The sequence below is a fragment of the Triturus cristatus genome, chromosome 2_1 (assembly GCF_964204655.1).
Source record: "Triturus cristatus chromosome 2_1, aTriCri1.1, whole genome shotgun sequence".
NCBI lineage: Eukaryota > Metazoa > Chordata > Amphibia > Caudata > Salamandridae > Triturus > Triturus cristatus.
Genome location: NC_140581.1, coordinates 1,119,852,384 through 1,119,864,646, shown reverse-complemented (window position 1 = coordinate 1,119,864,646; position 12,263 = coordinate 1,119,852,384). Strand labels below are relative to the sequence as shown.

The window sequence follows — 12,263 nt, the reverse complement described above, 5'->3', positions numbered from 1 at the left end:
ACCCCTCCCCGCCCAAGGCCATTGTATATTTGCGAGTCGATCAACCAGTGAAATATCAGAGTCGCTGCATCACATTTAACAGGGTGGGGCCATCATGTTAAGTTACAATACTTTTCAGATCTGACCACAATTTGTGACAATGTAATTTCTGCTTTGATTGAACATCCCTATTTCCTGAGGGTTAAATCAGGGATGTACCCATGTTCCATTTTGTTTAGCCATACAGTTTGTTTTACTTTGCACCATGTTGCACTGGATCCTTGTGTAGTGAGGAGCCTTGAGCCCCTAGGACACTTTGCTAGTTCGGAGGAGAGAACTGTCTTCAGTCAACGCCACCTTTGTTAACTAACTTCACTTGTCTAGGCTGGCCTCCCAATCACCTACAAAGGCCTTAAAAGCCTGCTCAGTGGCACGGGACGTTTTTACTTTCTTTGGCAAAATTCAGTTTTTGCCTTCAACCGTGCTACATTGGATCCTGGTGCAGCGAGGGCTTGCCTCAGACCATGTCCCTTCCGTTAACTGGCTACACCTGTATGCTCTCCACTAGTTTCCAGCCACAAAGTTCTTAAAAGCCCACTTGGGAATGCGGAGCGTATTTTACTTTGCTTAGCAGTGCTGTAGGATTTTATGCGGTGAGAACCATAGAGTCTGAGGACACTGTTTCACAGGGATCATATTGCAGTTTCTATGCTTGTTTATCGTTATACTCGTTTATGTTCAGTTTTGCATATTCCTACCCTTATTGGTTGTACCCCACATTGTGATGTATTATTTGGAATGGTGTTTTAGTTTTTATATGATGCACTGGAATTTTATCGGGCATTCTTGCTCATTCTCTTCGCCCTTGCCACGGCGCGTCCTGCACCCACCTGTGTGTGGGCCTTAAGATGTTACTTGAAAATAAACATCTTTTTACCACCTCGTGACTCATTATCATAACAAATTGGCAGATTGTAGAATTGATGGGTGTTACCAGGGCTCACACACAAAAGGTCATGACCCAAATAGATTGTGGAACAAACCAAAACGGTGGTTACACCCAGATACCACCCTAATTAAAGTAATGCACTGTGTGATTGGTTTTGTGCTCTTCTGTATAAGGATTGCAGGGGTAGTTAAATCCCCAAATTCAGTTCTTCGGCGTCATATATGCTGAGAAAGTGAGTACACGTCTTGGTATTCTTTTCTTTTATTTGAAGTCAAGTGTAGGGACAGAAGGACAGCCGACACGTGTTTCGCCCGAGGCTGATAAGCCAGGGCTTTCTCAAGGCAGAAAGATCATATCCGGTAATTGTAGAATATAGTAACCTAGGCGGTCTTCGGGAGCAAAGTCCAAACGTGGAATACCGGCTCACGCATTGTGAGCCGGTATTCCACGTTTGGACTTTGCTCAGCCCAGCTGTTGGCAAAAGGTGCTTTAAATGTAAGAAGATTGGGCATTTCTCTTTGTATTTTTGCACAAACTTGTGAAATGAACAAGGTGAAAATAAATAGTTTTGATGAATTCGATGAAGAAATATGTTCTAACATTATTTTAACAGTTGATGCTCCTGATGAGAAAATTGTTGCGCCTTTAGATAATATGCATATCGGTGAAGTAGAGTTACAAGTAATGGCTGACTCTGGGTCACCAATAACTATAATAACTGATACCACATTTGACAAATTCTGGAGTGATTTTAATTTGAAGGAAACTGATGTCAATGCAAAAGCATTTGGTAATTTCGAAATTGAAATGGTTGGCTTTTTTAGGATAATTTAGAATTTAAAGGAAGGAAGGATGAGTGATTAAAACATTTATGTTGCGCAAAAAGGACATAACATAGTGGGTTGGAAGGACCTGGCTAAATTGGGAGTCATTCTTAAAACTGGCACTGCTGAACCAATTATTCTTGATGAAAATGTTAATGGTAACATTCTTATTTCCAATGTGAATGTTGATTTAGAGACTGTTCTTCAGAAGAATAGTGAGGTATTTACAGATCATAGTGGATGAGTAAAGGGGTTTGAGTATAAAATAAAGCTTAAAAAAGGAGCTATACCAGTTGTACAAAAGGTAAGACCGGTGCCACTCTCAGTCAGAAGTGAGTTGAAAGATTTATTAAGTAAACTTTGTGAAGACAATGTCATAGAACCCACAGATTGTTCTGAGTGGGTATCGGCCATCGCTGTCGCTAAAAAAAAAAATGGCAAGATCAGACTCTGTGCTGTCAATAGAAACATTGTGGTTGATTGACATACTTTGCCTAAAATGCAGGAAATGTTAGCATCCACATCTGGATCTAAATATTTTACATTGATTGATCTCAAGTCAGCATACCACTAGATAAAGTTATGAGAAGAATCCAAAGATCTTACCACTTTTATAACACCCTATGGCGCATACAGATACATGAGATTACCCTTTGGACTAGCCTCTTCAGGTAGCGTATTTCAAAAGATGATGGATATTTTCTTCAAGGATATGAATGGAGTAGAGAAATATCAAGATGAAATTTGAATGCATGCAAAAGATGTAAATTAACATTATGAGAAACTTGATATCGTTTTGACAATATTAAAAAGAGAGGCATGACAGTATCTAAAGATAAGTGTAAATTCTTACAGACAAGTATAGAATATTTATGACATCTCCTTACTGAGAAAGGAATCAAACCTAATTGTGACTTGGTAAAAGCCATAAGAGATGCAACCAGACCATACGATAAAGAAAGACTTAAGTCATCCATGGGTCTCTGTGAGTACTACTCAAGATGTATTTCTTGTTATGCTGACAAAGTGAAATCTTTATGCAAACTTTTAAGAAAAGGAGTAAAGTACGAATGGACAAAAGAACAGGATAATACATTTGAGGATGTTAAAAAAGCTACAGTCGAGGCGCCTGCATTACAACTGTACGATGCTACTGGACGGAATATTGTAACTGTGGATGCTAGTGGCTTAGGAATTGGGGCAGTTTTTATAAAAAAAAAAAAAAGAAGATGATGAATTCACTATAGCACAATTGAACATGAAACTTTGGCATGTGTCCGGGCTGTTGAAAAGTTGAAAATGGAATTTGAAATAGTAACAGATCACGAACCTTTAATATACATGATGAATGGATGTGAAAGAGGAAATAGAAAGGCTTCATCTAGACTGCTTAGACTTTTGGCAAAATTACAAGAATTTAATTTCAGTATCAGATATATACCGGGAGGATTAAACAGTAGAGCAGACCTTTTGTCTAGACAACCTAATGCAGAAGATGAAGATGAATATATGAAAGATACTGAGTGTGTGGTGGCTCATATTGATGCCACTGAGATGTGTGAGGGGGCTATAACAGATTCTGAATGGAGAGATTGTCTTAGTAAACACATGATCTTACTTAAGGTTAAAGAGCATGTAACAGGTAAAGGGACACAACAAAGAAATCTCGCTCAGGAGCTTAAATGTTATCTTCAGGTTGCTGATGAGCTTACTGTTGAAAACAACTTGTTTATGAGGCATGACTTATTTATTCCACCATTTAGTTTAAGAAGAAAATTAATAACTTTAGTGCATAGGGGACATCCTGGTTCGAGTGCAACCAAGAACCTATTGAAACAGTATTATTTGTGGCCTGGAATGAATGCTGAAGTTAATATGCATGTTGATGTTTGCAAAAAATGTGCAGACAAACATTGGAAATCCAAGAAAAATGAAATGCCATTTGTAGAAATACCGGACGGATCATGGGTAAAGGTGGCAATTGATTTTTCAGGCCCTTTTCAATTCTTGTTTCAAGTTGTAGATTTGTGGTTGTATTGACAGATTATTATTCTAAATGGGTACATTATGCTTTCTTACCTAATATTACAACTGATGTTATAATCGAATTTCTCAAGGAAAAATTTTCATTTGAAGAACAACCTAAAGTTATCGTATCTGATAACAGCACACAACTTGTATCTGATAAAATGACAGGATTTAAAAAAAAGCCTAGGTAAAAGACAAGACAAGACTCCTTTATATAGTCCTTTGTCTAATGGACAAGTTGAGCGTACTAACAGGTTTTTGAAAGAAGGTGTACAATTAGCTGTAGAATCACATTTACCTGTTAAAGAGTATCTACAAGAGAAAGTTAATAGCTATAACAGAACTGTAAATGAGATTACTAAACAAAGTCCATTTTATCTTATGCGTGGAAGAGAGTGTAATACCGTACTTGCACCTAAATTTGATTATTTGTACAAGGAAAGCACTAAGTGTAATATAATTCATGATAAGCATGTAAATGTAAAAGAAAAAATAATTATGCAACAACAGTGTACTAAAAAACGCTGTGATGTAAATAATAAGTCTACTGTAAAGAAAATTGAAAAGGATGATTGGGTTATTGTTAAAATACCAACCAAAGTGCTCAAGGGTCATTTCAAATATACAAAACCATACAAAGTCTTGAACTCTTCTAAAAGTTCTATTTTCTTAGGAGGTAAGGGTTGGTTGAGTAAAAGTGACATGATCAAATTTAAACCTGGCCAAGAAGACATTATAAATTCAAATAAAGAAAATGATTCTTAATACGATGGTCAAGGTGATGGAGAGCAATTTGGAGAGAAGTCATTGGAGATATAAATGATACTAACCCACATGAGAAAGAGGATAATTATACAAAAATAACTCAAAAAAATACTGAGCTTATCAACCCTAGTAGTTTATCTGATGAGAAAGAATTGTTTATGTTTGGTAATGATGAACAATTTGAGACTTGTGGTACTAATGGTGTACAATCAGAAGTATCTAGAGTTTCTTGTAGAAATGCTGGAATACCTAAGTGTTTTAAAGACTTTATATAGTTTTAACTTTATTTTTGTTTTTCAGAGGAGGGAGATGTTGTACAGGTATTATATTGCATTTTCTATGCTTGTTTATAGTTATACTCGTTTATGTTCAGTTTTGCATATTCCTACCCTTATCAGTTGTTCCCCACATTGTGATGTATTATTTGGAATGTTGTTCAAGCATTTATATGACGTATTGGAATGTTATCGCATTCTTGCTGATTCTCTTGCTACGGCGCGTCCTGCATCCACCTGTGTGTGGGCCTTAAGATGTTACTTGAAAATAAACATCTTTTTACCACCTTGTGACTCACTGTCATAACAGACACCTTGCTGAATCAGAGGAGAGGGCTTCCCTTCGATCACCACCCCCCTCCCTTCGTTAACTGGCTACACTTTTCTAGGCTCCCCTCTCACCTACCCACAAAGACCGTAAAAGCCCACTTGGTGATGTAGATTGTGTTTAACTGTTTAGCAATACTGTTTGTTTTCATCTTGCTCTGTGTTATATCTGATCCTTGTGTGGGGGGAGAGTTGAGCCCATAAGATGTCTTGCAAGATCAGAGAAGAGGGTTTCCCTCAGACCACCCTTCCTTTGTTAAGTGGCTACACCTTTCTTGGCTCCCCAGACCACACTACCTCTGTTAACAGATAACACCATTCTACAACTTAAAAGCATGCTCAGTGACAATGGGTGAGTGTCACTTCGTTTACTGTTTGTTGTTACCTTGCACTGTACTACATTGGATCCTTGTGTGGTGGGAAGCGTTGAACTCGCATGATCCTTTACCAGATCAGAGGAGAGTGCTTACCTCAGAATACACCCCCTCTGTTAACTAACACCACATTTTTAGGTTCCTCTCCTACCCACACACAAAGACCTTATAAACACCAGTTCAGTGACACAGCATATTTCAGTTTGATTAACAGTACTGTTTGCTAGTATCTTGCCCTGTGCAATATTAGATCCTGTGGGTGGAAGCATTGAGCCCTCAGGACACTTTGCCTAATTGGGAAAAAGGGATTTCCTTAGACCAGACCCATTCCGGTAGCTAGCTATTTTGTAATGCAGTGCACCAGTGTGCAAAGTGTGTTACCTGGCGGGCGATGGGGTGGGGAGGCATGGAAGACATTCAGGTATAAATTCTCACATTGGATAACCTTTGTGGTTATTTGTTTAATTTAATATAAGATTACAGTATTCTGATTTGTAAAGACTGAGTAAATTCAGTATGATGATTAGAAAATGGTGCAATCGGAAAATTGTGCACCAAATTAGTTCATTGCAATGTCTTTATTTACTCAAAGCACTAATAGAGAAAGAGTAAAATTCAAGCTCAAAGACTAATAGCAATTTAATGAAAACCCCAAGTTTGGAGACACTTACGTATTATATTTCAAGGGAAAATGGTAAAGGAAAAATAGTGCAAGAGGTACCTTTAAATATGAATTGTTTGAATACTACAAGAGTAACAACCCAAACAGAGCACAAGAGCAGCTCATTACTTCCCTTTCTGGTTCTACAAGCAATCAAGAGCCTGCTAGACCATTCGCACGTAATGGACCTCAACCTCAACTTACTGACAAGGACATTGGAACTGTCAAAATGCATTTCTCCATGTTATGTGGAAATCCTGGTTATTTAGAGAATGCATTTTGCATATAAGAAAGTTTTAATGGTTTAGTTACAGACCACCCTCACCGATGTCCCGTTGGTCAATCAATGTATTGAAAAACATGACAAAACACTCGGGTTAGCCATCTCCTTCAAATAGGAAGATAGATCATTGCACATATGGTAATTTGAATAGTAAAACCCATTTTTGGAAAAATCAACCTGAATAGTAAAACATATTTTTGGAAAAACCTTGATTTATTATTTTTATATCTACAGAAGAGTTTGGCTGTTGGTGAATGGGTGCTCCAAGATCATTATGTGCTTCAATCTCCCATCCTACACAACGCCTATGAACATCTTAAGGAAGGTTTAGCAGTTGCAATGGACACTAAAGACACTCATGCAAACTAGAGTTAGGATGACAACATTTCTCCTCTGGAGTTCATAAATTTGGCCGAAAAGTGTAAATGACTAACTTGTTCATATATTACTGACCTCGTGGTTGGCATGAGAGGAAAAACAAGTACTACTGTTGCTGGCAATTTTAGAGCAAACATCTCCCCTTTCTTGATGAAACTGTTTTAGGATGAAGACCAAAATTATTTAGTTTGGAATATTCCCAAGCCACACATGACTACACTTAAAGGTGACTAATGGGCAAAACTCAAAGTTGCTGACAGTATGGAATTGTGATTGGTTATGTTAAACCACAGAGTCTCAGGAGATATACTGTCAACAGTGAACCGTAAAGAACCAATGAGTGGCTCAGTATATATTTACCCCACCTGAAAATGTTCAGCAGGTAAAGTCAATGGAGGTGTCACCTCTCTTGGTGACCATCTGCAAACATCTTACTACTATCAGGTGTTTTAAATACTGAGAAGACTGATAGTTGGAGCTTAAATAATAGAGAATTATTATTAGTGCCCTTGAACCTGAAAGCCTATTGCTCATCTTTTAAAATTAATAAACTCAATCAATGTCTGCTAAATGTTCTAACTGAAAACATTTGTTTCATGGAAGAAAACAATTCAATATCCTCCTTCGATTTCATTTAAGAAAACATGGTTAATCTTCGATTTCTTATATTACAAAACCAAAAACAAAACCAGGTAGTTTTTTAAATAACATTTGCTGCTTTTTATCATGAAATCAATGCGCTTTTAGAGATCAGGAGGATTTGAAAGTATGGTTTCAAGGAAAAGAGACAGTTTACCACTGTAACGTCTGCTGATTAGTCATGTTATACTTTAATGAAAGAGTACAGAAGTCATCATGTCCCATCTCACAAGACTCTAAAATGAATTATATACCATCTTTATGTACATAAAATAATGAATCTTATATAACTGAGGGGGACATATTAAAATGACCCTTCTGTACACACTTACAACTGACCCTAAAAGATACAGAAATATTTATTTGACAAGCAAGAGCCTTTAAGGCTCAAGTTACCAGATTCTATGTGAAGAAAAGGGAGAGATCCTTCTAGATAAGATTAGATACCCACTATAAGAGGGGACGTTCCAGTTTTTTCTTTTTTAAAGGACTTCCACTAACATATTTCTATGAGGCATGCTTCATCATTGAGTCCTCACCAGGTGTGGTGGTGTGAAACCAGGTGGGCTCTACCCAGCATTTTGATCTATATTATAGGTGGGGGACCGGGAACTGTTAAAATGCCCTAAGGTGTGTGACTGAATACATTTATTTGTATTACTAATGAAGTGCTCTGAACAGGTTAAAAACCACAAATGAGAGTATCAAAGGTTACTTCATCAATAGGTCAACATGTTTCAGTTGTTGTCTGAGCCACAAATAATCCTCCAGCTTTCATCAGGACCTGCCTGGCCATATTTTTTGTTTTAGCTTCTGTATTTAGACATATCATATTTTGTGTTGCCTGACCCTCCTGTGAAATACACTGTTATTCATTGCACATCACCATTCATGTCACCAAGACTCTGGGTACTCTCCGGTGGCAGCCTGTTGAAGGACCAGGGTACCGACAGATAGAGCGGTGCATCGCGCCCTGAGCTGTTGCCAGGTGATGTGAGGCGTCCACCCGTGCATCTACGGGTGACAACAACAGTCCTGTAGATTCTCTTCAAACAAAATCACAGGTTTTTAGATTGTATCTTTCCAACCACATCACTGTTAATTTTATTATATTGTTTTTGCAGTAGCAAACACCATCTAGGTCCTGAGGACGGCCGTGATCAGAGATTGATTATTATGGCTGAAACATGTAGACCCTTTGTTTAGACCAGCGCGATTGACAATTCTTTCAGACTGCGCTTGCACTGTTTTTTAACCTTGACACCAAGAGTTAACCAATAAACTCTTTTTCTCTCTTGGTAGCCAATTTTAAAATCACTTTACACGTCACTAAATTCCTTTCACTGCAACCATCAGCCTTTACATTTCGATGCTCCACATCAAACAGATTTTAGGAGATCCAATCAACTGATCAATAAAAACATCCCTGAGCTCCTCCCTCACAGTGAGGGGGTTGTAGCACTTGGTTGTACTAGGATTTGCAACCAAGAGGAGATCCCAGATGATGAAGCATGTCACCTCGGTGGGTGATGGGATTCTGTCCTGTTAAATAGAACTTTCTCCATGTTTTAGTAGGAGCTGCAAGCTTGTACTGGCTGTGCTCTCGGGCTCTCTGTTTTCAGCCCAGGAGACCCGTGGACTATTTGTTTGGTATATAATTGTGTTGGGGAATTCATCTGCGCAGGTCTTTAAATAATCTCTCCCTGAGACCCTCTATCGATCACAGTGTATTGTTTTTTACTATTATATAACCCAGAATGCCCCAGTATTTTAGCTAAGCACAAGTTCCTACTAGGTTCCATAGGAGATTACAGACGGTCAGCCCTCATGTCATATATTCGTAAGGAGGCATGCCAGGCCATGCACCTACTCAGGTCCCATAAGTACCGGAAAGACTTTTGATCATAGTATGAAAACAAGACCTGGATCTTTGAGGAACATTTTTAATGCCGCTCTTTACTTTATGCTATAGAAAGCAGAAGGTACCAAATTCATGGGTAGTAGAACACTACCACAACTTTCAAATAGAATTATTAGATGCTTCAGGAAAGTTTTTTGATGAATGCATTATAACATTTAAAAACACGGACAGGCACAAATAAAATTCTCCCCATTGATCTAGTTGGTTTTCGAGGTAACCAATGAGTCTTTGATATTATTACTGCAATACAAAATGAAAGACAAATATGCTGTTGGTCATAAACAACCAATCTATTTAACATTAATCAATTTCAATATAGCATTTGGTAATGTAGATAGATCAATTCTACAGCTTAAACGGTTTTCATTAAATAGCCTTGAGAGCTTTATACTTGTCCTTATTGCAACAAAGTTTAATTAGAATGATATCTCCTCAGAATGGACTGAGGCAATGGTGTCTGCTTGCTCCATTATTGACTCCATGATATCTATATATGATCTTTCACAAGGTATTCAGGTAGTGGCTACATTTCTGCCAATACTTGGATACGTAAAATTGAACACCCTTTCATAGGCCAATCATTTTTTAATCATGGACCAGTCTCCTAATTTGAATACAAATGAGTCTGACATCACAGTTGTATGCTCAAGCTTATTGTCTGTTAATATATCAAAAAGTAAAAGAATGATCTTTAGCACTGTACAAATGAAGAACTCCTTTAAATAGTCCATTAAGGAAGTTAGTCTAGAAGGTGTGAAATCCTGCAGCTACATGAGAATGTTGATGTCTCAAAATCTAAAACCAACAATACAGTTAGACCATCTCAATGCATTGGGGCTGGTTTCTTGAAGGCCCTTGATAGAGAGAGCAGGGTTCGGACAAGGAGTATTGCAACACCCCAATATGTATTGTGCTTATATTGTTATATCTTTTCTTTCAGCTCATTGCAATGCTGTCACACCAGTAGCTTTAAATCTTTCTCATGTTGAATACAGAAGTGTTTTAAGTTTTCTCTCTTTAAAACCAATAAAACGAACTTAAAACATTAATTAATAAGTATGGTGAATATGACATAAGTCAACTGCGGCTTATATTAAAAGAAATGGAACAGGAGATCTGTTATGCTGTCATCAGATATTAGATAAACGAGATTTAAGTTTTATGAGTTGAGTGAACTATTTGTAAAAGGCCAGTGATTAATGACTACTGAGCTTTCTATGAAGATGGAATCTATATTTTAAACCCTCTTTATATTCTAAAGGCTTTTTTCCTTTTTTTATTGGACATTTTTCTAATGTATTATTTAATTTTTAATACATTGTAAAATTGTGTTTTATTACTTTGGCATTTTGGCAAGCAATCTTAACCAAGAAATAGAAACCTAACATATCTTGAAATAGTGAAGCTAATATTAAATTGGATAAAATCATGTGCTTTCCATGCAATTCACTTCAGCTCTCAGTGCCTAATATTGTAAAATAGAATACCATTTTAAATGCCTGGTTCAAAAATGTTAAATCCCACTTGATATACATGCTCTTGCATAATCTTTGAAACCACCCAGAGCCACCCATTATTCTATAGCACTCTTACTGCCCATCTAGATTTGTGCTTTATACATATATCGGTTCACACACACACTTGCTTTCGGCTATCTATGTATTACTGCCAGTTAGGCATTTTTCCCCACACTATGCAAACAGGAACAAGCTAACACATTTAATTTGCACTTCTACTTTCCCCAGTGAATCAGGCATATTTTAATCATGCATATAAATTACACATCTGCAGGATGTGCAAGACTTTTTGGGAGTAGGTTCTCTTTTGAGCATTGCCCACCAAATGTTTAACTGCTTTGATGTGGTAACAATTAACTCACCGGCCTTTCGAGCTCTATCGTGTATCCTGTGTCTGTTTTCAGCACCCTGTAATGCTTCACAACTGGTGGACTGAAAAATGTAAATACAAAATTGTCAGAATTGTTTCAACTTTCATTGTAATATTCACTCTAAACAAGTAACGTTTTCCAGTGTGTTGATTTCCTGCCACAAAATGTACTCAAAGAATCAACAAAACCTTTGCAACATCAAAAGTACAGTTGACTGATGCTCCTGCTGACCTACACTCTGAGAAACTCAACTTACAAAGTTTCTCACCTATGCCCAGACATGTGACTGTCAGTTCCAAGCATCTGAGCTGGCAGTAGTAAATGTCTAATCTTTAATCTGATTATTTGAATTATGATCATAATTCATCGTCAGAATTATATAATTGCTCCAGAATATAAGTAATATAAACCTTCATTAAATAAACTTAGAATTCACACCACAACAGAGTTAACGCCCTCAAACAGTTCACGAAATCTGAGATTCCCCACCCAAGGAATAGCTAATTTATTTGTTATGGCCATACTTTTATTTAAAAAGAAAGGTTTATTTTATGAAGCACGTAGAGTTTGAGATTATCATTTAAAATAGTTTCCTTAGCAGCAAAGATCAAACCCATGGTTTTATTTCCCAAGCAACCTATTGGAGGCTGATGAAAATTCTTCTTAGATCCTGATATAATGCATAACAAGACACTCATCCACTCATAAGCTGCATATACAAAGAAATACAATTCATTAGATCCCACCTAGCCTCCTCTCAAAATTTCATAATGTTAAATTGCAGAGCTGTAACCCGTTCTTTGCAACAATGGATTTGAGAATATTCAACTTACTCTAATTCAAAACATTTTTTTATAAACATGTATCTATAAATTTAGCACACACCAAGCAGATACCAATTATAGAATCTGTCCAACTACATATTTTCACACTAAACTTTAAATTTAGTTTTTTTAACTTAAGTTGTTTGTG

At 37.1% G+C, this 12,263-nt stretch overlaps 1 protein-coding gene across 1 annotated transcript in view; it reads right to left on the bottom strand.

Moving 5' to 3' along the window:
- The window catches only part of STAP1 (signal transducing adaptor family member 1), a 414,195-nt gene that overhangs the window by 60,148 nt on the left and 341,784 nt on the right, over window positions 1-12,263 (bottom strand). Inside the window, exon 7 of the mRNA XM_085636512.1 lies at window positions 11,283-11,352. Coding sequence (XP_085492638.1) covers window positions 11,283-11,352 — 70 coding nt within the window. The remainder of the gene's footprint in view (window positions 1-11,282; window positions 11,353-12,263) is intronic.